Source organism: Sipha flava, unplaced genomic scaffold (genome assembly GCF_003268045.1).
Source record: "Sipha flava isolate LNK unplaced genomic scaffold, YSA_version1 258_pilon_pilon, whole genome shotgun sequence".
Classification (NCBI taxonomy): domain Eukaryota; kingdom Metazoa; phylum Arthropoda; class Insecta; order Hemiptera; family Aphididae; genus Sipha; species Sipha flava.
In genome coordinates, this window is record NW_020272917.1 from 2514566 (window position 1) to 2542311 (window position 27746).

The window sequence follows — 27746 nt, forward strand, 5'->3', positions numbered from 1 at the left end:
CGCCAATAAAGGTAAATAATAATGAATAATACATAGTACGGTATATTCCTACTTTTCCGCGCACCTAAAATTTCGGATTTTTTCTTTTGTCAACTTATGTATTTTTTAACGCTGAAAACGATGATGTACACGAAAATTGGCGCAAACGATTAGTTTGGAATTTATAGAAAATATCAATAAAACTAAAAATGTGCAAAAAAAGTACAAAAAATATTACTAATGAATTTGGGTTCGAATTTAAAGAAAGTTCTACATTGATGAAAAATATGTTAAAAATAAATATTAATGTTAAATAAAAATGAATTAATAAATTATTTTTAAATTTAATTATTTGTTATTTTTATTATTAGTTGAGTTTATGTAACTTTATAAGTATAAAATTACATTTATACGTTTATTGTATGAATAAACAAGATTAGGGCTGGTTACTTTGACTATTCTCCCTGGACCGATTGTTCCCCAGTCCGTCTCTGTATTAGACTTCGCCATACTAAAAATTGTAATTATTACATATGGATATAATATAAAGTGCATGAATTGGAATGCACGAGAGAGTGACTGCATAACTGCATACCTCGATTATTTTTCTTACATTTTCATTTTTGTTTTAACTTTATCTGTCAACGAATCGTTATTTTTTTATTTTTAAATCGATGGGCCATATCTCAATGCTAAGGATCGTAAATTTATCATGATTAAGAAAACTTTTAAAGTCTTTTAGTTTTTCGAAAATCATTGAATCAGAATAACATTTGAAAGTCTTATAACCCGAAGAAATTGTCTATGATGAGGATTAATGGTCATTGTGCGTGATAATGAAATAACAAATTATTCGAAAACTCGTTTTTAGCAGTAAACGGAGTCCATCTTGCTGTAACCATTTAGTCAATTCGAAAATCCCAATAATATTCACTCGCTGCTTCAAGATAAACAAGTTTAGTGGGTAATTAGGTTTGCTATTATTGCCACACATATTCAATTGTGAAAAATTAACGAATAACTCTGGGTTTATGATTTTATTGTGTTTCTTAACGAATCCCTATTCATTAAGTTTTATTCACTACAAATATATTATATACAAGTAACCTATAGCAGGAGATGTATAATAATGAAATTATAGCATATAACAAACAACACAATTCGCATTTAGCTTCGGTTTGGTTTTTTTCTTATGCGAAGGAAGACTACATATATTATATTGCTTAAGTTATTACGCGCCAAATGCGTATGTAAGACAAAATAAATCATTTTTATCTTCTTAATATAATGTTTAAAAATGTGAATATCATTTTATCAAACCTGTATGACAAAACTATAATGTTACACTTACACACTCACATATATATATATATATATGTATGTATATACATCTCAAGGTTATTAAGTGTAATTAGAACATTGCACAATATGATCAGCCAACGGAACACTCAACTTTCTTATTGTACTCACATATATAGTTTGCTCTGGATATTTTTTTTTTTTTTTTTTTTTTTGTATTGCTGTAGCGTTAAACACTTCATTCTAATCAAGTACAATTATAAAATAATTGTTTTAATTAATATTTTTACTGTCCTTTAAAACGGTTTGTCACTGTACTTCTGTATTATTATACATGTTTATAAAACGTTTAAAATAAGTTTTTATTTAAACTAAATTTTGATATGTTTAAAGCAGTGATTTTAAATTGTGACTCCTTTTTATTATTTTTTATTGTATGGAAACCTCTTTAAAAGTTATTATATAAGTATAAGATTTTACACTAAAATATATTTATGTGTAGACTTGTATTTGTTACATTAAATTTTTGAAGTTGCTGATTTAATGAAATTAGCAATTTTTCGGTCGATTTTACAAAATCGATAACTTCACAAATTAACTGTAACATATATATATATATATATATATATATATATATATGTATTATTTATAAGTATGAATTTTTTAAAAAAAATTACTTTGTTGACTCCTCAATTATCATTGGCGACCTTTTCGTGGATCGATAGAACAACCACTAGGTAGAAAACCTCTGCTCTAGAGTTTAGAATTGCAAACTTGTTTGCACAGATTTTTCAATAGAAGTGATAATTCGACATCGTTGCGTTTATAATAATTATAATAATTTGTTAATTACAAATGTATATCAAATTAAAAATAAAATGAAGCGCTTTGTATACATATACGAATAGATAATTATACTATATTTTATGATATTTTAATTTATACAACACTAAAATTTAATATCTCTTTGAACTAATAAATATAAAATCAAATTTAATGATAAATAGTTACACATATATTCGTTGTATATAAGATGTATGCATGATGTATGATAATTGAGAGAAATGAACGAGCCGTCGACTGTAAAAATTATTTTATACCTAATATAATATGAGAAAATGATTTTTTTTATCTGCAAATCTTGTAAAAAACAATCCATAGGTCACTATTTCCGGGTTAAATGAATATATTTTCTGTTTAAAGATTACAATATATTTTCCAGTTTTCTCTTTTTATGTAATTTGTATGCAGTTGAATATGATTTATGTCAATTGCATTAGGCGCATGGCTTGTGTTGTACAGAGTTGTTTTTTTTTTTTAAGTAGAACAGTATTGTATTTTATTATTTACGTTTGTATTTATAAAAATAATACAGCATACACAAGGGTTTCCCGTATACATTTCTTTTAAATTCGTTATAATAATAAAAAAATACCTATTATTTTAATTTATATTTTATAACTCGATTATTAAAATAAACATATAAAATATATAAAAAGCGTACAAAATAAAGATTTGTAATTATGCAAATATTACTTACCTATATGCCTTATATAACTCGTATACAAATTTAAATATGTATGTATTAAACACATATCAAATGCAAAGCACGTCATCTAAGTGGACTATAAGTTAATAAATTATAATCAATGATAAAATTGAATTATTTACCGAAATGGTAGATTTAAAGGGGGCCAGGCACGGCGCCAAGGGTGCGAGGGTAAGGGGACTATAGCCCCCTCACTGAAAAATGTGTATGTATGATATAATAAAGTCATAAAACATCATTTTTAAAAGAGCTATATCAAAGAATTTATGAAATATACTTATAAAAATTTGTAATTTATGTAAATACTTTCGTATTTTGGAAGATTTGTGTTTTAAGTTCTTAGATAGACCCTAATTGCATATATTTATTTTACTCATTTACTTATGATTTATTTCCAATTTATTCGTTTTCATCTAATTGTGGTTGTGTGTCACGAAAATAATAATAGCTATATAATGTTATATGATACGAAAATATTTATATTTTATTTAAATAACCTCACTATTTGTTGAAAAAAACTTAGTCCATGTAAAAAAAATATTTTCCCTAAATAAGTTTTTAAAAAATAAAAAATGTATAACCTAAGTTTAAATTGCACTAGTATTATTACTGCGAATAAAGGAATAACTCTCAAAAATGTTCACTGCATTTTGGATCATGCCTCCCTCCAATAACATTTTGAATCTTCCACTAATATCACGTATCACGTTCAATTTTATTGGGAATAAGCATGGTCAAAGTATAATATAAAATTATATTTCATTAAATCGTGGGAATAACGCAATAATAATAAATATTTTATCGAACATTTATCGGATATTTGGACAAATAAACGCAAAATCAAACACGTTGGGTACAAACGAATACAATGTTTGAAAACAAAATAAAATGTAGATATATAACTATAATTTTATCTGGAAAATCGGAGAATGTTTGGGTTCGCATATTCGCATATATAGGTATAATTGTACAAATAGTAAATTAACAACATACACATATATTGTATTTTAAACATATCTTTATTCATCTTCAATATGTTTGAATTATAATTATTAATTATTATTAATATTATTATATTAGTATAAATATTAATGAGCTGACTCGTTCGGCGGATCAGTAACGAGAGCGAGCCAAAATCGATCGTGCGATCGCCGTAAGAGTCAGAGTTACATAAATTATAAATAACAAGTAACATATATAAAATGGGAGTAGCAGTTGATAACATGAGTCAGCAGTGCCGTATTCCCACAAATCTATGTTATATAAAAGTTATAAAAAATCATATTAAATTAATAATACAATTACACCCGCATGTGATGTCTTCGTCTGACATACGTACAACATTGCAAATTTGCGTTCAGTGATTCGAATGTAGTGAAGTTAGCTTTAATATTAGAGTAAATTGATTTTTAATCAAACTTTAAGAGAATAAAATTATCTATGTTTTGTTGGTCGGTATTTTTCCGATGTTTTAATTTTTAAGTGTGTTATGAATATGTAAATTATAACAATTAAAAAAATTTATTTTTGTTCGATATTTTTTTCCGATTGGTATTTACAATTATTAATAATGCCTTTACTGTTCTCAGTCAGTACAGTTCCAATTTTATTCGTATGTGGCGTGCACTCGTTTTGTGATTTTTTATTTGACTTTTATTTTGTGCGTGTGAATTTTTATGTGAATTTTTCTAATTAAACATGACATCTACTATTGGTCACCTATATAGGCAAATTATTAGAGATGAAGTGGTATGTGTTCAATATTTAAAAGACTGAGGGTTATTACTGGCCGATAATCCGATGACATGTATAATGGTGAAATATGGTGTTGTATAGTGGTCAACTTATAGAATATTTAAGAAGTAGTAAAAAACGAAATTCTGATGGAACTATGAAAAAAGTAGTAACATTTTGATGTGCAAAACGGGGTTGCCAGATTTACCAATCGATTCGTAAAGATAGTGACTTTTTTTATCTACACGGCCGTTGTAATAGTCAGCTATCATTATGCGAAATAATGGAAATAGTTAATTCTGGTTCTGGGTTGATTCAGTTCCAATAAATCAAGCTGTAAATTGGACTGGAAGAAGCAAAAACACCATCATTGATTGGTATAATTTATGTAGAGATATACCAGTATATTGTTTTTCAAAAAGAAAGAAAATGAATGGTCCTGGTTGTACTATCCAAATTGACAAATCCCTTTTTCAAGGTAAAAGGAAGTATAACCGTGGTCGATTACAGTGTGGAGACCATCAGCTATTAAGAGAAATAAATAATTCCAACAACGAAGACTAAAATAGTACGTACAAATTAACGGGAATCGTATAGTAGGCCCATGAGTATTTGGAATTTGTTGGAAATGGCCAGACTTATTATTAGAACGGCGATTTTTTATAGTAGAAAAACGGAACCGAGAACTCTTTAACAAATTATTAAAAATGAAATAAAAACTGAAACGACAATTCATAGTGACCAATGGAGAGCGTACTCAACATTATATCATCATGGATATATTCATGAAACAGTTAACCATTCAGAATTTTTTATTGACCCGGAAACAGGAGTACACACTCAAGAAATTTAAGGCTTATGGAGAATTGTGAAATCCAAATATAATATTAAAAAAAATGGAGCGTCTCCTTTAATATCTAGACAACTCCAAGAAGAGTGGTGGAGATCATGTCAAAATCCAAAACCTATTTTTGATGAATATTTGATCAATATGAAAAATACGTTTCATAACATTACGGACTGAAACAATACATAGTTATTGACTATACTGAGAAGTGGAATGAAAAAAAGGTTAGATAAAATTATTTACATTTAATTACATTTATAACGTAGGTCGCATATTGGACCGTTACCAAAACATAACTTGCTAAAAAATTAAAATATTGGAAAAAATTGACCAAAACACCGATAAAATTCTTACCTTAAAATTTGATTATAGGTCAGTTTACTCTAATATTAAAGTTAACTTCATTACATTTGAATCACTGAACGCAAATTTGCTATGTTGTACGTATGTCAAACGGAGACAACACTTGCGGGTGTGACGGCCTCTTAATATCCAGTAAATAATAAAAATATGCGTTACAATAGTTCATGACAAAGAGGAAGCGAGGAGTTCCTAGGGATGTCCCTAAAATGACATAAAAAGTTATCAAAATTTACCAAATTTACAGAATTTTCGGTATATATAAACATATTTTTTTCTTAAATTGCAAAAAAAAAAAAAATTACGTAAAATTACTTACATTTCTGTTTCTTAGTTAATGTGTGATCCGCAATAATTTATTGTGAAAAATTGTACTACTCTTCGTATTCATTGCCTTTGTCGTCCGGTACTCCCATGGCCTTAGCCTCGGACTCTGTCATGTGTTCACCCTTTGCCACCTCAACCTTCCACATCTGGGCCGGCTTTTCATTGTCGTCGTAGTACTTGTATTCGTCGGACGTGGCTGTTGCGTCATGGGCGCCGCGTGCCAACGAATAGCCGTTCGGATAGTCCACCTTGTTGGTCTCCTGCACCATTATCGGATCCTGGTAACTGTTTTTCGGTTTCGGGACGGGCAAGCACTTGATGTATTCCGCGACTACACAATTATTTGCACGCGGCTTCAACTCGGCCACGATCGCGGCATTTGACCTAGTTTGCTGTGGTTGCGACATCGCGATCACGGACACCATAGCCGAGTACAGCTGATGTGAGGTTACGGTGTTTTCGCCGTTTTTCACGGCTCCGGACAACGGACGCACCGTGTTCCTGAAATACGGAAATTTCTTCGGCTTCATTGACGCCGGACGTGCCGTGCTCCTGGACGCTGAAGACGCTGTTATCCTGGACGCCGAAAACATCGTTTTCCTGAACGCCGGATGTGCCACGCTCTTCTTGGACGTCGGACGCCTTGTATTCTTAACCAACAGGCGCACCGTGTTCTTGTGTGCAAGACTCGTCATTATCGTTGCGGGTGTCTCGGCGCAAGCGGTTGACCGCGAACAGCCGCTCGGCGAAGTTGGCGGCACCCGCGTCCAGCTATTGTAGACGTTTCCCAAATAGTGACAAGACCTTCTTGATCGCTGGTTACCAGTAACCTTGAGGTTCCTGATACCACCAACCGCTTTACCAAGCGACATCTTCTTGTAGTCCGACGGCAGACATGGTGTCAGATTCACAATGCCGGCACTCGCCAAAGACCACCAGGTGCTCGTGATCAAAACCACTTGTACGGATACGATCATTTTGTCGCGAGAACTTCTATCGTAACAAGGAATCGCAGACAAAAAATCAGTATTGATTCGTCGTCGTAAGTAAATCGCTCGTTCGAAAGAAAAATACCGTTCGTGTTCGTCGTATGATATTAGAAAATAATACGTATTTATTACTGACGAAACATATACAGTGACTAGTTTATGTATACGTAGTCATAGAATCGAGTTTTTTTTTTTTTTTTTTTGATACGAACAAACGTATTATTATACAATTACGGAGTTTTATAGCCAGATAACAAAAAATCACTTATAAGGAATAGGTCGCGGTGTTCTGTTATGAACGAATGCGGCCGAATGCAATAACCGCGACGGTTTGTATTTTAACATACAAAGTACGTGACACTAGTGCCTCCCAATGATAATTGAATGCTACCCAGTGGTGGATGATCGTACCACCAACCAACATATTCTCATAACGACCGCAGTGAATTGATTTTCCCAGTAGGTTCCTATGCAGAAGAATACGTCTATGAACTACGATGGTAGAAAATTTTATTGAAGTGCCGCCTAGTGAAAATTACTTAAAATATGTTCTGCATACCGGTCATCATAACTTAAAGCACTGGTTCTCGAACCGGGGGGGGGGGCGTGTACACATTGCCTGGGTTAGACGGGCAATCGTTTAGACGGACAATAATAATAAATAACACATCATCCAATGCAACTATAATGTTCGCTTCGCTCACATACTCTAAAATCGTTTGCCGTCCACCGAACGTTCTCGCCCATTTTCATAAAATTATACGATACACTTTGTGCGGGTACCTATAACCGAACAAACACAGCTATAGCCCTACATAATATGCAGTGTTCCTTATTGTGATTCTCCCAACGCGCGAGCGGCTCGTTGAGAATATCGTATTGTTAAACGTAACTTAAACATTATATTATACCAGTACGATGCGACGAGCGATTTCATTAGACGTCGCCGTTCATTGAGTTCATCGGACACTGACGGCTGTACGTGAATTTCATTTCAAATAACGTTCTGTACGCATACGATACGATTATAGTGTATGTGAGTGAACTCATCATTATCTGCTATCGTAACTGTGCACAATATTGGGTTACGATGTATGCGTATCTATTACCGCAACGGTAACTGTGAATGAACGCGTGATCGAGTATGCGCGAAAACCTCTAAATAACGAAATCGATGGTTTATAGAAAGAAATTTGTTGAAGAGAAATACCATTTTTTATTTTTCACTTACAAACACGTTTTCTACCGTACGAAATGTATGCGAGTAATAATGTATTGATAGTATTTTACATCAATAATTAATATTATTAATACTACGAGTATGTGAGTATAGGTAAATTATATGTTAACGAACCCTCGACGGTTCTAGGCTAAAAAAGCGGAATAATTAACCGCTAATAAAAAAATAGCAAATTTTAAATACAAAAGTACAAATATTATATTATAAAACGCAATGCTAAAATTCTCCAAATAATATGTAGCAGGAAAAAAAGAATACTGATATCTATTCTTAGAACAAAAAGTGAAAAACTTATGGGACACTTAATAAAATAATATAATCCTTTAATAACTAACATAATGGAAGAAAGAGCCAGTGGACGAATGGAAGAGGAAGACATTTGTAAGAAATATTATTAAAACGGTTGGATATATAATATATATCTTGTGGTTTGAATCTAACACTATCACATAAAAATATTAGCAGACACTAAAAACACCAACAAAATACTATAATAAAACATTTAGATGATATAAATATAAATTATATAAATTGATAAAATGTAGAAACATAAATAGTAAAAATTAATTAAGTAGGTTCAATATAATTTGTATATAATGATTGATTGAATAAGTCGACATAGTATTTGCGTTGTCTTAAATTCTAATGTCCAGGTTTGTCAACCAGTTTGTTGCCACTTGCAACGGTTGGATTCCCATGTTAAGACTCCGACATTAAACAAAAAGAATGAAAGTCGATTTTTGCTGCGATAAGGCGTAGTCATTAGAAAAAAAAAAAATAAAAATGAATTCGAGATAGAGAAATAGAGAATTTCGTTAAATATAAGATCGTGTATAAAATATTCTTCTCGGCCGATGTTCCATATTAGTGTCTGTATTACAATGTATATAAAGTATAATATTATTATATTTCGTTGTGAATCCAATATTTTTGTGAGGTCGACCGCGGACGTATCAAATACAAAGAATAGCTCGTAAATAATAACAATAATTTCGTATATGCGATAATACATACATAGATGTCCAATATAATATATTATTGTCGCGTGACCGGGTTCCGGTACAGTTATATTATTATTTATGCTTGCCACTGGCATGGCGGTGGCGGTGACCTTGTTGCGTATATATGTGTACAAATTGTGTGTGCGTACACGTCTATTCCGTTCTGTGTGACAATTTTTTTTTCCATTTTCATTACGTACACTCGATAATAAGACGGAACAATAAAATATGTTTAAAATCACGCAGGAAATGTGCACGGGGTGTCCAGAATAATTATTTTGGTTGGGAGATCCTCGTCATCCCAGTAAGGTAAATGTTATTCTCTCTGTAACAATTATCATTTGGCTTGTGATCGTTACTTCATAGACATTGATACGTCGATGACGAATAGAATTTAGTACTAGATGTAAATTTATTATAATTACTGTTTAAAATTATTTCATTTGTTACCCGCATACTTGTTTATAGCTTTCGAAAAATATCACTGTTTCGCATGCAACACAAATCGAGTTCACATAGTTTATTCGTATTCCGTATATTAAACAATTACAGTGTGATGGGTTTCAACTTCAACCAATAATATCATCAAAATATTTGTAAATACTGTAAAATTCCCACTATCCGGACTTATTATTGTCAAGGGTAGTCCGGATAAACAAATATCCTGATAATAAGCTTCAGCATGGCACAGCCCATATTACCTTCAAACCATCGTAAATTTATTCTCCTCTCCTTCATTATCACCTTTTTCGATTAAGCTATGAACTGTTTTATCATCTGAAAGTATGTAGTATCTTAGATAAACTGTGTCCATACGTGACCTCTCATTTGTATTATCTTCATAGCAATTCCCTAATACGTGGACTTGTGTTACACATTAAAGAAATACGATTACCATTAACAAGTTATTAAAAGAAATAGACATTTTTTTCTTCTTCATCGGATAATCGGACGATCGGTAGATCGGTATTTAGATAGTTGGAGTTCTAATGGAAATCGAAAATTATAAAATTCCTAGGAGGCGCATAACTTTTCGCATATGCACACGCGTTTATGCGTGGGAGATAACAAACGGGATATTACTATAAAATGTCCTCGAACACGATTGTGCTGTGTTATGTTAAGGAAAGCAATTATAGCGACATGCCGGTGGTATCATAGGTTCCTTGGTGGCAATGTATTGCAATACAATTGTTATGGCAATACATTGCTACTCCAGCGACGAAACGTATGTATATTGTACCATGGCGGCGATTTAGAGGTGGACGAAGGGGCGATCGACTCTCCCCCTGAATCCGTATTTAAAGAATTTATTATATGTGAGATACACATTTAAAATTTTTTTTATGTGAATAATTTTATAACGAAATCAAATGTACGTGTGGCTGTGAATACTGAATTGGTATTTTTGTCGGGTTCATACTTAGTAAAAAATCAAATAAAACACAAGCGTAACTTTCAAAACACAGTCAGGTGTTTAAAAATAACTACACAAAAGTCGATTCTAAGTGGATCCGGCATTAGATTAAAAAAAAAAAACCACATATATTAAGGATTTATCCGATTTAAATATTACCAAAAATTTTACTTGTAAATGTTGAGCCTGAATTTGAGTTGCCATCCCCCCCTAGAAGTAAGTCTAAATACGCCCCTACATGGCAGGTTCACACACGCGCGCGCTCGCGCTCCAGGCACGTAAACAGGTGCTTTAAACAATGTGCAATAAAGTGCTATTTAACGAATATATTAATCCATAGTTACAACAATATGGTGTTCGGGTGGGGCGGAGATCGCTGTTGCCACCCTGAATTACGTGTCTGACACACACCGCAACATCACGACAATAATTATGATAATAAAGAAAATAACAATATTATTACGCGCATACGAGTTACGTGTGTCTTCTGTGTCGCGCGCCATATTCTCCACCGCTGGCAGTCGCTACTAGAACAACGGCGCGACCGTGCAACGGCGATGTGGCCCTGTGACATAGTATCAGGTGGATTCGCGTGCATTATGGACCGGACGATATAATTGTTGGTCCGTTAATTATTATTAGTCGTAATCCATTGTCCGGACGTTGGTCACCGCTGCTGTTCGGCGTGCGTGCCCGCGGTTGTGTCTTCCGCTCAACGGCCAACCGGAATCGGGACCACCGGACACGTAAATTTCCCGTGCGTTATTATATAAAAAAAAAAAAAGAACAAAGAAAAAGCTATGATGTACACTTATGTACTTATGTAACCTCACGAAGTATCGCGTCGTCACGAGTGTAACATATTGTAGATTGATTTCGGTTTGAAAATCAAAAAATCCAAACCCACGCACACGGTTTCATGTTAAAGGATGAAAAATCTGTGCACATTATTTTATAATTTAAACCTGTAGGAAAACGCACCTGTACGATATGCATTTCTCGGTGGTATCTATTGCGACCACATTCCTTTTGAAAATTGTAAATGCTTGTTGACCTACCGATTTTATGTTGATGATGATGATACCAGTCATTTTAGTTGTTTACTCATTATATATTGAAATGTTTTGTAGTGTAAAAAAAAATATTAACAATAAAAAAAATCATAAATACTTTACAGTTGGTGTGTGCGTATATTTGTTTTTTAAATTTTAATCATTATTCGCATTCAACTACGAGTATATTGTATATAAGGACATTTTCATTCGTATACATTTTTTAAATTAATAATTTTTACTAAAAATTCCGAACTTATTGAGAATATACAATAAAAAAAATATTTTTGGAAACTTCATATTTATATTGATTAAGGGTCTATTTTGGTCTACTGTAGTATGTATTGTAAATTTTTTGTTCGATGTCGAACAATGTAAACTTTTTAATTCTATATAATATTAATTCATATATATTAAGCATGGTCAAAATTTCTTGTTTATGAAATTCCAATGGATCTTTTCCTTTTATTTATTTGACAGAAGATTAAACGTTTTGGAAGAATTTCAGTCAATACTCCGAGATCCATAAGACAGAATATACATAGAATGTTAATATTAATAATTTATGCTTTGTTTACAAATACTTATCATTAGCTTTGTATAGTATAGACGTGTAATTGGTCTGGTGATATGCTTGTGATTTTGAGAAAATGCATTAACTCATATTTATATATTCTTGTATGATAATAAGTATAATAATCAATATAATGTAGCACGCAAATTACTTAAGATTAGGGTACACGACTCTTGGATTAGTTAGATGTTTAGTTTCCTTCTCGTTAACACTTGGGTATCGATTGCAGAAATCTATAAAAAAAAAAAAAAAATCACAACCGTTACATAGCCCTATAATAATTATTATACGGTGTATGTAATATAAGTGGCATATTTGTATTCATATTTCTACGTCAGTTAGGTTTGCGCGTCATCGATGCGTCCGAATGTATGTCCCCAATCGCGGAATCTTTAATGACTCCGATCACCAAGCTGATGCACAGTTTCCACGACTCTGTCAACGTTCGTTCTGTGTTGTTCGATTCGTTCTTCAAACGGTTCTCGATGCAATCCATTAGTACGTCTTTGACGATCTGTAAACATTTTAACGTATTCATCAAACGATAACAATAAACTGTAACTGGTAAAAGCCAAAAGGAGTTAAACGCAGCATTTACGGCTTAAGCGACATTGTGTACACTACAGGACGACCGACTGTTAAGGCATTAATATCGCACAAGTGCTAGTGTTCCTCTGATCGTTTATTAGTCGGATACCTATTTGGCTTATACATTTCGGTGCAAATGAAATTTACGAACACAAACACTACAAAAGTAGAGGCTGAGCGCCTATTTTAGGATATAATCAAGTAACTTTGATGAGAATTGTGTTCGCCAAGTAACAAAAATATGTGACGCTTGGTCCCTACTTTATCGTTTGTCATATTTTTTAATGTTTATAACACGTTCATTTTTAATCAATGATTATAAATAAAACTCACCACTTTTGGCGATTGGTTTCAATTTTATTTTTGGTTCGGTAAAATTATATGCAACAAATAACAATTTGAAATGTATGTGATTTGTACGAAATTAGTGAAAAATAAAATGTCTACTTCCTTCGCTGTGATAAATTATTATTTTTAAAAACATTCTTAATATATTAAAGACAATCCTTCAGTTGTATTAATGACAGTCTGAATTTAAATTTAATTAATTTAAAATCTTTGCTTGTAAAATTAATTATAATCAGTATTTAAGTAACTTACAAAAACAATATTTTATAATAAATCAAAACTTCATTTAATATTATCATGAGTAATACTAATAATAATTATTTCAAATTTAATAATAATATATCAAGTTAATATGAATAATAACTATAATTATATTGTAATAATAAGCTTATCAAATAAACAAAATCATATACTAATAATTGTCATTATAAATTATTGATTTCAATGGTCCAAGTGTCATAGTGCATAAATTAATAAATCTGTAATAACCTACTGATTAATTATAACCATATCAAATGGTTAATATATTTTAGTGAGATTTTTTAGTTACCACGTAAAACGAATAAAAGAAATAAAACAGATTTTTATTACAATAAATTTATATCATATTACCAACATAATAAAAAGTGATCACTGATCAGCAATAAAAGTAGATACCAAGAGACATGTGTTTATTTCTTGATGAACACAATTGTCATTAGTATCGCCTATTTCCATTAAAACAAAAGCCATTATTCCCTATTTTAATAAAATTGTTCATCCTAAATGTCACTTGTGCCAAGAAGTTAAAAAAATTAAATATATCATTGCTAAATTGTTAGAAGAACACTAGCGCTTGTGCGATCGAATGTTTATGGCACAACGGTCGGCTGTCCCATAATGTATACCATTTCTCTTAAACTCAAAATGTCGCATACTCCTTTTGTTTTTTATCAGTCGACAAAATGTTACACCATGATCGTATTGAGCCGAATGAAGTTTATTTTGAATGTATAATATTTATCGATATTCGTCTCGTGAGCCTTAAAGGGTATTACGAAATATACGAAAATTCAATAATATTCAATATTTAATCGCAGTGTTGAGCAACGTCGAGCGTGTATATTACCGAGGTCTGTCGACTATGAAACTCAGTTTGATTTACTTAGCGATGAGTATATATTATATTGTTCGATTGGATTTCCGTTGGACGGTTTGACACCTGACTGTTAAACATTGCATTTTAATACGCTATACTTATAATATATTTATGTATAAAGTTTTATATAGTAATAGTATCATTTACGACTTAACACATGTTTCTTTTATACACCATGTACTTGTCGAGATATTCGACGTTTATAACGCTTGTAATAGTAGTTTACAACAGTTTTTATTGTTATTTGAACCAATCTTCATGTGTATAAGGTATATCTGTCGCGTTTAACGCATTATTAGGTAAGCTCTATCTGTGGTATTATAGTGCGATAACACCTGTGTCTAATGAAATAACTATTCATCATATGATTACAGAATTATTAAACGGTATAAATTATCATTTTAATCGCCAAACCAATGAAACATCAAATTATGCTAATTATTTCAGCGTTAACACGTTTCCCGCATTTTTATAATTCATATTTGGATTATTTTTTAGGAATTGAATTCCTCATATACCATAATCGTTTGTTCCTTTGTTATCAACTACTATTATAACGATTTACATAAACTATCCCGTTTGAGTCAATATCGTGTTACTTTGATTTTCAAACGGCCATCTAGGTAATGACATTTTTTGAATTTTCTTAAATATTTTTGTATTATTATTATTGTATACTACCTACTTCTATTACGTATAAATTAATATAATCGAAATTAATCGATTGATTTATAACAAATCGTTTACACGGGTGTAATGCTATTCTTACGGGTAAAATTTCATATGTCACGGATTAAAAATATACTACTTACAACGTACGTGAAGTTAGCCTTCCCTCCATCTTGTCCTATCAGTTTCAAACAAAAAACAAATAATTTTAAAGAATTGTAAATGCAATTTTGGAATTTTTAAATCCCCTTGAAACTCAGAAAATCAAAATCAAAACGGGGGGGGGGGGCAAATTCACGCAGCGCCCTTCTCATTTCGTCCTATCGGTTTCAACTTAGTCAACTTAGTCTACTTATAATGTCAAAAATTTAGATTTAAATACTTGAAAATGTTCGGCTGTGAGGTGAAATTGTCGATGTTTTGCTCCTAGGTCTTCAAGGATTCGACGAAATTCTAGTGAGTTACCCAAAAGATCAATAGCAGCATTAAATGCGAATCCGGTCCTAGACGCGTGTGCCAAGAAGTGAACGTTGAATTGGAGCTCTTCGCGTGGGACACGAGCGAAACGATTGAAGAACAATTGGTACGACGGACTCCTCTCAAACAGACTAGAAAAAAAAAGTAACGCTTATAGTATACACACGTGTATTAAATATATATATGAAGAAAATATACCGTAACCATTTAAATATATTACTTTAGATAAAACGAACTCCAAAAACTCTTTGAGACTAGTTTCGGCCATGATTGTTGTACAAGAACCGTTTGCGACTCGTTCATAAATGATGAGAACTCCATGGTGATTCGGAAACAAGTACAATGACTAATTTAGCAAGTGTATCTTTCTTATGTCGCCGGATGATGTGTATTATAATGTCTCGAGGTTTAGATAAAGCACGTAGTAAAAGTTCGAAGAAGTGCAAAATATATTTTTTCACTTAAATATATCTAAATATTGAAATTAATATTTCCAAGAAACACATTAAAAAACAAAGAGACAAACTAATTACTAGAACGTTTTTGATGTTAAGACGTTAAACATTGACATAATATTTATGATTAAATAAAAATAAGAAACGAAATAACGCAAGTATACGCGTTTTTATTACCTTAAACAGTTAAAAGTGGCGCAATTTAGGTGATGGTGACAATAGTGCGTCTTTTTGTAATTTAGATTTTTTTTATTTAATCCAATTAAAGAAAAAAATATTTTAATGGCTTAATAACTCAGTGTAGTTACATAATTTCTTTTTGATTTCGTCCATCAATTCGATTATCCATGATTATTTTGTCTACCGAAATCTATTTAAACATATATTTATAATTTTTTTCTACAATTTCAGGATGAACACTCATTAAGTTACGTAATTTTTTATATACGAGTATATAATTGGATAAGATGAAAAAATTAATTTCAATATTTAATTAATTTTTTTTTAATAAAAGTGAAACATTAATGATTAATGACCCGGAATTTCGTAACAAAGTAGCATGAATAGTTTTAACCTTTGATATTTTAGCTCAATGGTGATAACACATGAACATATTTTCTAAAACATCAAACACGCATGTTATAATACTATAATTTATAAGTTTTGTTATATTGTCCAATAGGTCTACTAACAAATGCACGATGATAGTTTAAAAAAATATTTAAAAAAGTATACTTGGTTTTTAATTTAATAGAAAAAAAATGAGAGTTTTGAACACTCATTATTTTAAACACATACTTATGTACTTAAATTATTTTCTAACCATTTACAACTCATTTTTAATTTATTTTTTATTGTAGCCATAACGGTTATTGGTTTGTTATTTTCATTTTCATAATAATTCGAAACTAAAGGAAGCGTGGGAATTAAAGAAATTCTACGGGAATAATGAAATATGGATGTAGAATACAGTACCGTTTTAGAAGATAAAAATGTTAATAGAATTATAATATATTACTGATTATGAAGTTGAATCAGTGGTTTTATTTTGTTTTAAAATGCTTCATAGTTTCGATTATTTCGTGTGCTGTGTTTTTCTTTGTAGTCATACCCACCCTCAGCATAATTTATCGTGGTAGAATCGAGACTGTATAATATTATAGCAGTTCATTGTTTATCGATCCAATCCAGTTATTATAATACTTCGATGAAATCTAAATAGGTAAAACAAATCAATTGTAACGTTAGCATACTGAGGGTTTTAAGATTTCGAGAGGAACGTCGATTGTGCTGATTATACAATTTATTTAATTTTTTTTTACACTTTTTCGGGTAGTTTGAATCAAAAATGCAATACAGTATTTTTTTTAGATTAAGAATTAGACACAGGCGATACACTTAAGGGTGGTCATTATTTAATTTGTCAGTAACTTTTTTCGAAGGGAAAGCTGAAAACATTTGGAAGTGATATAAGATTTAGTTTAACAGCCGTTTATATTTATTTGTTGATAAAATTAGTGATTTTGTGTTTTCACTTTGATTCTAATTTCGGTTTTAAATTTATCATATAAATAATCTTAAAAAAATAATTTAAAACTTAAATCACCAAGCATATATGATTTTTTTTAAACATCAAGTAATTGTATATTTTTTGAGAATATGGTCAAATTCTACATTTATACGAACTATTGAGTTTTTATTTAGATAATCAACAATAAGTCTTGACTTATAAGTAAATATTATTTAATTTCACTGACTTGATTAGTTTTGTGGAAAAATTTTTTATTTTAATGGCAAAAGAAGGAGATTAATTTTTATTAGTTTTTTTTTTATTACTTTTATTCAAAAAATATTATAGCTTGATAATTTGATTTTTGTGAAAATACAGCGATTAAAAATTAATTTTATTGCATGAGAATCGGTGTGATATTTTATAATAAATTTAAATAAATTTAAATAAATGAAATGTGGAAATATACCGTTGTGGATGAATTTAAATGATGAGTGAGATTACAGAAGAAGAACGAGAATTGAGAAAAAAGATTACATCAGGTGAAGAGTAGCCAAAAGTGGAAAGAGTCATGAATTGTGAAGAGGAGAAAATAATGTGATTTAAGTTGAATATGGCTTCAAGCATGTGGAAAGTGCAAAGGGTAGAAGAATTAAGTGAAAGGAGAGAGAAAGAGGTCAATATTTTTGTATTGAACAAAGTTTTGAATTAATTAAAATGCGATAAATTAATGGTCCAAAGCGGATAGTATCAATACTTATTTCGATGGTGGAATTCGTTATCGTATTAATAAATTAAACGAAAGATTATTTGTGGTTATATAGTAATCAGATTCTGATGAAAATATATTATATGACATATTATATTTTTCTGTCACAAATTATATTAAAATTATCTACTTAGATAAACTAGACATTTATTTTCAACTGTTTTTGTATTATTTCTTCGGTTTCATGCGATTCCGCTTCCAGACATCTTTTCACAGAATAATAGCGTGGTTAATTATTTCGAAAACATTTGGACAATTACATTATGATATAAATTTGATATCATTTTTTTTTTTTTTTTTTTTGTAAACATTTGAGACGATAATATCGTTGGAAAATTACCACTTTGAACTGATACATCTCCTAAATGATAGTGTGATAGTGTGATAGTGTATACCTATGTAGATAAGAAAAAATAGAAACAATAATAATATACTTAAAACACATTTTTCTAAGCAGTATGTGGTCACGTTGGTGTGTAAACATATATCCGACTAGGTCGAAACGAATATAAAATACGTAATGATTGTATACATGCTGTATAACATAAATAAACTTGTGGTTTTTACTTTAATGATTCCGTTCTATTGGCTGAGACGAAGACGTGTCAGTTTGTTGATTTTATCGTAACCACTTAAGTATAATACGAGGTCTGTTCAAAAAGTACCAGGATTTTATTTTTAATAATTACAAAAATGAAGTTACATATTATTTAAAGACATCGCCTTCAAAATACTCTCCTCCAGACGATATGCAGTGGTTCCAGCGATCTTGCCATTTTTCGAAAGTCCTTTGGAACTGTTCTAAAGTTATAGCTTTGAGTTCTGTTGCCGTATTCGCTTTAATTTCCTCTACATCTTGAAATCGTTGTCCTTTAAGCGCAGATTTTAATCTCGGGAAAAGAAAAAAATCGCATGGGGCTAGATCAGGAGAATAGGGAGGGTGGGGGACCACAGGTATTTTTTTTTCAGCCAAAAATTCACGAATTGACAACGCTGAATGTGCTGGCGCATTGTCGTGATGAAGAAACCAGGTTCCACTTCGCCATTTTTCTGGGCGCTTTTTGCGAATTTTCTCTCGCAAACGTATTAATACATCTTTATAGAATACCTGATTGACTGTTTGTCCATGGGGCACAAATTCATAATAAACAATACCTTCAATATCAAAAAAAAACAATCAGCATTGTCTTGATATCAGCTTTTTTTGGTCGAGGGGAAAATTTTGTTTTCCACTGAGATGACTGTAACTTTGTTTCTGGATCGTACCCATAAACCCATGTCTCATCCCCTGTGATGATGTTTTTAATGAAATTAATATCAGCAGATCGATTTTTAAGGTCTTTACAAATCGTTAAATGATTTTCCTTTTGTTCCGATGTCAACAACCGCTGAACGAATTTAGCAGCTACCCTTCTCATTTGTAAATTTTCTGTTAAAATTTCATGACAAGATCCAATTGAGATTCCTGCCTCATTTGCTAACTCACGAACAGTTAATCTGCGGTCATTTCGCACTTTTTCGTAAATGTTCACCACAACATCATCGTTTCTGGATATCGACGGTCTTCCAGAACGTGGATCATCTTCAGTTGACTGTCGACCATCCTTGAAACGTTTAAACCACTCGAAAATAACGGAGCGACTTAAAGAATCGTCCCCAAAAGCAGTTTTAATCAATGTGTACGTTTCAGTTGCATTTTTACCAAGTTTCAAGCAAAACTTGATGCACACACGTTGTTCGTTAATTTCGGACATGACGAAAACGGAGATTGAAACAAACTGACTAGATTTAACCACGTATAATATTAAACTGAGATAAGATAGCGACTTCGGGTTTTGTTCAAAATATTATCTAATACGTTGGGAATATATCTATTTATAATTTAAAACATTATCATGTATAGATTAGCCGCAATAACATTTGTCCTGGTACTTTTTGAACAGACCTCGTAGTACGCGTTTCGTGCAATAGTGTAGACTATATTATTATTAGTCAAAACTATTGCTTCTAGGTCACAATTAGGTTGTTATTCGTCAAAAATGTTATAAGAGGAGACAGTTTTCGATCACGTCCTACATTATTGCTGGATTTTTTGCGAGACTTTTTTCTCTCGTCCACCCATATAATTTCCAACTCTGCATTGATTTCTATTTAAATAATCTTATTTCGTTTTAAAGTTATTATATTATAGTGTTGAAAACATCAACTCTAACACAGTGTTTCGTTTCTTAAACGAGACATTCTTGTGAAACGTGTGTGATAATAATAAAACTAATAATAACAGAGACGTACCTATTATGTATAACAACGATGAGGCATAAACGGCTTCGCGTATCTATAATAATAATAATAATAATAATAATAGAAAGATGATGGGCAATGGGAGTCGAGATGAATATTTTCGAAGGATCTGATAATTTAAATAATATTTAAATAAATGTTATGTATTTGTTACAATGAATGTGCCTTCCCCTCCATATGGAGTTTGAATGTTAAAATATGATTTGATATTTTTTTTCTTAATCCCTCGTGTTTATTTTATAGCTTAAATGTACAGTAAGCGTAATAGTCCTAATAACCATTAGTAATAAATTTCATTATGAATACGATTGTAAAATCATTATTTTCAGGAATTATTTTTTGGTCAACAAAAATAAAAAATACAAAACTACAACTCAATGGACCCACATCTTATTCTACAAGGTTACTCGATGAGGGAATAAACCCATCGATTGCTATCGATCCCTTTCCTCGAAGAAATCGTGGTGTACCCGTAACTGGGCCCCAAATGTCCGACTGAACACGACAAACAACTGTCTACGGTGTACTCGTATAGATATGCAAATGTACAGCTGTGTATAATTTAGTCAGTACTAGTTCTAAGAGAGAGAATAATGTCTTCGATTTATTATTTACCGTGGTAATCATGCACTGTTATCATATAATTATACAGTAAGGAGTAGCATCGTGTTTACAAATTAAAAATAAATGCGTTGTGCAAAACATATATACCCTGCTTGGTGACCTCAGAAATCGCGTGATCGTTATAACTAGTCCGACTAATCGTGTAAAATACAACATATTATGTGATAGGTAGGTTTTATATTCAATTCGATACACAACACTACCGCTCGTCCATAGTATCGACAACAGAATTCGTTGTGAAATAGTTGTGTTAAACATTAGACGATGACTACAGTGGCAACGGTACTTTAAAATAATTCTAACGATGATTCGGTTTCAATTTTACACGTTTTAAATCGCGGATCATATTTAGCAACTGCAGGACGAAATTTGCGAACAATAAAAATGTGTGTCCGAAAAGAAAAACCAAATAAAATGCTGGATCCGAGACGAAACACCGCATAGGCCTAGTTTTTTAAAGTCAGTCCAGATCAAACGAATACGATCAGGAGTCCTGCGATTATATGGGCGTATTTCGCTGCATATTCACATTGTCAGTAAAAAAAAAAAAAAAACAACAACATCAAATTACAATTATTAGTTAAAAAAAAAAAACAATGACGTTCAGTACAATAGACAATTACCGCATAACGCTGCATACAATACTATACGTTACCGTGTTGTAAATGCTTGTATACCATATTTTATTTCGACGCGATTTCCCTCGCTATTCGCAGCGAATGAATGTACTTATATGACATGGAAAGTTTATTTTAACAAACCATTTTTTTTTTCAAATCCAGTGACGATCCTCCAAATCACTGACCATTTTGAAACGATTTATAAATTTTTTAACAAAGGTGTTATCCAATAGCATAAGATTATGCACGTAGACAAGTTTATTTTATTTCCATTATTATTATTATGTTATTTAAACTAATATTGGGTTTCAACATCACGTGTGCGCGTGCCTAAGACTCCTTATGTTTTGTAAACTCAACAAGTCCACTCGTTGCCATCGTGATTTTCATTGCCAAGTTCATTACTGCAACAGCGCTACGATTCCATTATGTTTGTAAGACAATAATCCTACCACCCATCCTCGACTATCAGTGATCGACTGCAATTATATCACTGTCTTCAAGATTTTCGATCGGAAGGGTTTAGGGGATCTGAAATCCCTAAGCTAGTGGTTCTCAAACTGTGCTCCGTGGATTCCTAGGGCTCCACGTAAGAAGTCTAGTGGTTCAGGGGCTCTGTGGGCATATCTGAATTAATTAAATGCAAACATTATTATGTTTTTTAGTTATTGAGGAAAAACACTGATCCGATTGCTTTAATTGTACGTTTTCTTCGCCGAACACATATTTAGTTTAAAATCAGAATTACTGATAAAATTTGGTTATTTTGACTTCATTACTCAATTGATATTTTCATAGTATTAAATTAAATACATTTATCAATACAAGGTAAAAATACCACCGTTTTCACAGCAAATGACAAAATCCGAGCTTTTTTTAAAACAATTTAATTTTGAGCTGATTATTTTTTTGACATCAAATTTATAGTTTCGCCCTGTTAAAGGAATATTTAGGAATATTCCTATAATTAATAATATTATACTAATATTAATATATTTAGGAATCAATCAATAATACTATTAATGAATTTGATGAAATATTATTACATCTTTGTTTATGTACTTATTATTGTTATCTCAAATAGATATTTCTATTTTTGGGGCTCCGAATTTTTTTTTAGAAATAAAAGGTCACCGCGAACAATAAATTTGACAATCACTACTTTAAACCATTTGGGAGTTTTTTTAGTTGCCTAGCATAGAAAAATGTTTATAAATAGTATCATATTTTATTGATTTCGTAAAAAATTTTAATTAATTAATGGTTTTATGAGATAGAAAAGTTGGTATATAACGTTGTTATCTCTTTCAATATAGGGTTCAATAAAGCTTCTTTGCTATTTCCTTGTATATCTCATCAGCCATCTTATTATTTTATATTTTCTTTCACTGCGATGATTGGTCGTCATTTGACTATCATAGAATATTCTCTGTTGTAACTTCAAGTTTTTGCTATTTAAAACATTATCAGCTTTAAATATTGTAGTCGATATCTATCAAGCAATGTGAATATTATGTTATTGTTGGGTCAGTAATTGTTAGTATGCAGGAATTGTTGATTTTTATAGGACGCTAATAATATTAAATTCCTAATTGGTTGTATTCAGTTTCATCAAACATAATAACAATACAATAATCTTTGCAGGAGTGCGTTTTGCCTTATGTACATTCGTTTTGTTTAATCACCATCTGAAAATGGGCTTTGAATTAAATATTATAGTTTTGAAGTACTGTTGGATGGTTATTAAAATAGAAAATTACATGAAGCTGTGTACATACGGTTCATTTCGAATTATAAATTGTGGTCTTGTACACATTTATATAAATAGTAAAATTTTGACTAGCATGCAAATTTGTCAATCGTAGAAATTGAAAACTATAATACATTCGACATTGAACACATTCGTCATTATTTTGTTGCAGTTATTACAATATAAAACAAATGTTTATTAGTTATCCCGCTGTTCCGTGGTTAAACACAGATAAACCAATACTTAATCATGAAGACCACTTGAAAACAAATTATGTAAATTGTATTACTGTGACGTTTTGGACTAAACTGTATAGCGATGTGTTGAAAATATACTAACATATGCAACAACATATGTAATCAACATATGTATGTTAAATGCTACAGGTTTTATAAATTTCAAGTTAAATTGTATTCGAAAAACGTTCACACATTTACCGAAAAAGTTTTTAAACTTTAAATTAACTTATACATTATTCTTTTTTTCTTTCTTAATAATATAATAATACAAAAAAAAAAAAAAAATCAAAAAATTACCTTTATAAATACAATAATCAGTGTATGATAAATTTCAAATCATAAAGGTTTTATAAGATGATTTTTTTTAGTATTTTCCACTAAAAAATTGTTTTCCGAAAAACTCATAATATTAGTGAGTTTATCACTATAAATCCAATCATATCTCACTCCATTCAAAATATCTAAACAACCATGTATGTTTAATTGAATAAATAGTTGAACACATCTAAATGCTTGATATCGTTTCTCTTTGTTATATATGTAACTATATGATAAATGGATGATTATTAAATTTTAATTATAATTTACACATGATAAATAAATATGCGTCTTATAACTATTAACGGTTCATTTGAAAAATATCTAAATAATTTCATGAAAGGAGAAAAGAGAAGTATCACAAATATTATTCATTATTTTCGCATATACTATATCTATGGTATTACAAAGTAGAGTCAATAATTAGTACTGCTGTTTGACAATTATACACTGTACGTATGTATTATGTGTTATTAAAGAGAAATTTAAAAATATATTTGAATGTTTTAGTTCAGTTACATATTGTATAATGCATATAGATTAGTGAACACATGGGTTTATTTTTATAATCACCACTAAAATACATTTTGAAACATCTTGAAGGTATAAACAAAAGAGTACATCCATCAATGTAAATATCAAATATCAAAACAATACAACATACAATAGACGAATGTTGAAAATAAAACGGTAGTTGAAGTTTTTTACACAGCAGGAATATTATATTACTATTGAACATGATGATATTTAAATTTATGTAGTGTGTCTCGGAATTCGAAAGTAATATTATACACGGAACTTAGATAATACAGTAAAAGCTACTTAGAGTATAACATGTAATCGAAATGTTGGCATAATTTTCAACAATTTGATTTTCGTATGCCATTTTGAGCATTTATTTTTCTGCTTTTCAATAATATGAGTAACCTATAACGAATCGGTTCCAATTCAAATACGATAATGTTGTTTAGTTAACGAGGAATCATTTTAATAACCATATTTACAATGTGAATTCGCTATGTACAATTATATTTTTCGTCAAACGGAGTTGGAGTTTAAACAATAAAAACCAATCAAATCTTTTGTTGAATAGGTCATTTGAAGATAAACGCGTTTGTGGTTTGATGCGTTGTAAAGTATTGAATCTGAAAGCTACCATAAACATAACCTTTCACGTAACTGAAAATTTTCCCTTTTTAAACATAGATTCTTTAAAATGTATACTTTTTAGATTATAATGCACGTAGTCTCCTTAACCTTTAAGGATAGGTTAGGTTTAAAAATGCAGTGTAGGTCATAGTAACTTTCCAAGCGACTAGATAAAAGTTGTTTAGTGGACAAATTTTTCCATATCGAGTTAATTCAAAAATCAGCACGGGATGTAATATCTTATAAACATCTTAATTATACAACGCGTTCGGATTTGTCCTTTTTTTTGAAACCGAATACAAATAATAGTAAAAAGTCTAGAATTGACGATACGAGCAAATCATTTATTTGTGCACTCTCTTTTAACAGACATATCATTCAGAACGGTTAGAATTGTCAAAACTCGAGACGGATTCAGTGCTTGTGGACCTGTATGTCTAAGCAATGTACAACCATATGTTTTAATAATACTATATGAATAATATATGGCCAATTTGGATATTCACAATGTTAGTTTCTAGAAATACTGGGTAAAAGAGTTTTTCTTTATTTCGTGTTTAGTGTTTGAGATTGCTTATAACGATGGGGCGTTGACCTAGACGTAAATCCCGCAAATATATGACCGACGGTTGTTATGTTGATCGCTGTCGCCTTTTTAAACTATTGTGATCATTAATACGCTTTGGTTATCATTTACGTTCAAATTTTCTATCGATCCTATACACCCGAAATATCTTTCATCACATATTTAGTTGTATTTTAACAGTGACGGACTCCACGTGAAATCGAAATACATTAGTATTATATTGAATACTATATTAAACGGATAGGTTATTATAGTATATAAGTCATGTGCAATAACATATTTCAATGTATTTTTGCCATAAATTACGCAGTCGGAATCTTTCAGTTAATCGCATTCAGCAAATTCGGAACCTACAACCGGAATATATGGTAAATAAGAATATTTATGACTTATACAATTGTATAATGAAAACAGTAAAGGTCATTTAGAAATCGAAAACCTCTATGTATGAAGTTTAAAACTAACGATATAATAGTTCAGATTGTTTAGTACGATGTTACCCGTGTTCGAATAAAACGTGTAAGACTCTGAAATTTTATTTATTCGAATTAAATAAAAAACCAAACTACAACGTGTATTTCGTATTGAAATGAGCTATAAAACGTTTTACCATTTAAAGTCGTGGTTGACTAAAATATTCAATAACGATGAGTCGATGAGCGTAGGCAATTCTTGAACCAGGAACGGACACTTGTTTACACTTTAGAATGCAGCGTCTACACAACACAATGTTATTAACACTTTAATACTTAACAAATAATCCCCGCACCCTCAAATCACAGAATTCGTTATTAAATAATCCATTCATTTCTCATCAGTTTTTACAAACTTTTAAACAACCAAAGAAAAGAATTATTTTAAACCTAACAACCCAACACGATTTAGCGTTTTAATATTTTTAACTCGTTCAGACGGTTCTTTGTTTTCAAAACAAAATTGTTAGATTATCTTCAGGCCGATACACAGAAAAAACCCAAGCAAATGTAACAAATTAATTACGAAAATTATTAATATGATATGTTATTATAAAATAATAATAATAATATACTGTTGCAAATTTGAATACGGTTTTATAGTGACGATGTCGATGAATACTAATCAAGTGTTTTATGCAAATATGACCGAGAAAACTCACGAACGTAACGACTTAGATATTGAATCCCAGTATATTTTTGTAATTCCTGTTAAATATGTAATGTGTATTATTTGGTTCGTTGAGTGTTGCGCCATTATATTTATGCTAGTACTAATTGCATTGCAGTTTTAATCTTTCGTTTTCGTATCGTAGTACTGCTAACTATTTCCCGAAAGAAAGGAAAATTCGAAACGGACACACACCATTGTTTTTTATATAATCGAATAAGGAAGTGCGCTTTGAATAGCTTTTTCGAATCGTTATATCGTAAACGAAGGGTGTAAATAGATCGGGAGCATCGCCGGTGGCGATGTGTATAGGGCGCGAGTACACGCAACATTGTATTGTGTTACTGAAAACGTTTCAAGGCCTAGTCGAAAACGTCTGTTCATCGTACAGCGCCATCGCGTTAACGAGCAAGGGCGTTCATTAACAAAAAGTCAAGGGATATACGAGTAATTATTGCCTTTCAGCCTTTTGGAGATTATTATTGATAAGTAGTACATCTGATCTAGGAAACATGTTCATGACTTTCATTTTTTTTTTTATGAACTTATTAGTGCCCTTAAACTTAGAACGTCTGGGACAATCAAACCCTTTGCTTCACCCTCCTTAGATCCGAAATTGTCGATGGGTTTATAGTTAGTATTAATGATTCCCAGAATTCCTTCTCCCATGGCAAAGTTTTGTCTATGAGAGATA

The 27746-nt window shown here is 31.0% G+C and overlaps 3 protein-coding genes and 1 pseudogene across 4 annotated transcripts; 1 reads left to right on the forward strand and 3 right to left on the reverse strand.

Moving 5' to 3' along the window:
• The first annotated feature begins 4362 nt into the window (after positions 1-4362).
• LOC112684876 lies at positions 4363-5716 on the forward strand (annotated as a pseudogene).
• A 102-nt stretch (positions 5717-5818) lies between these two features.
• Positions 5819-7177, reverse strand: LOC112684874. Its single transcript, XM_025556591.1, has 2 exons — positions 6088-7177; positions 5819-5972 (listed from the first exon to the last, which is right to left on the reverse strand). The coding sequence occupies exon 1, from the start codon at positions 7070-7072 to the stop codon at positions 6143-6145; it is 930 nt and encodes a 309-aa protein (XP_025412376.1). The 5' UTR covers positions 7073-7177; the 3' UTR covers positions 5819-5972; positions 6088-6142.
• Positions 7178-12191: 5014 nt separating this feature from the next.
• On the reverse strand, positions 12192-16148 carry LOC112684877. Of its 2 annotated transcripts, none has more exons than XM_025556594.1 (4): positions 15809-16148; positions 15494-15719; positions 12702-12882; positions 12192-12601 (listed from the first exon to the last, which is right to left on the reverse strand). In XM_025556594.1, the coding sequence occupies exons 1-3, from the start codon at positions 15907-15909 to the stop codon at positions 12703-12705; spliced, it is 507 nt and encodes a 168-aa protein (XP_025412379.1). In that variant the 5' UTR covers positions 15910-16148; the 3' UTR covers positions 12192-12601; position 12702. The 2 variants fall into 2 exon arrangements, with proteins under 2 accessions (XP_025412379.1, XP_025412378.1); XM_025556593.1 differs by having other exon boundaries at positions 12659-12882.
• A 3337-nt stretch (positions 16149-19485) lies between these two features.
• Positions 19486-20076, reverse strand: LOC112684931 (protein GVQW3-like). The gene has a single exon (XM_025556660.1). The coding sequence runs from the start codon at positions 20074-20076 to the stop codon at positions 19486-19488; it is 591 nt and encodes a 196-aa protein (XP_025412445.1).
• Between the last annotated feature and the right edge of the window lie 7670 nt (positions 20077-27746).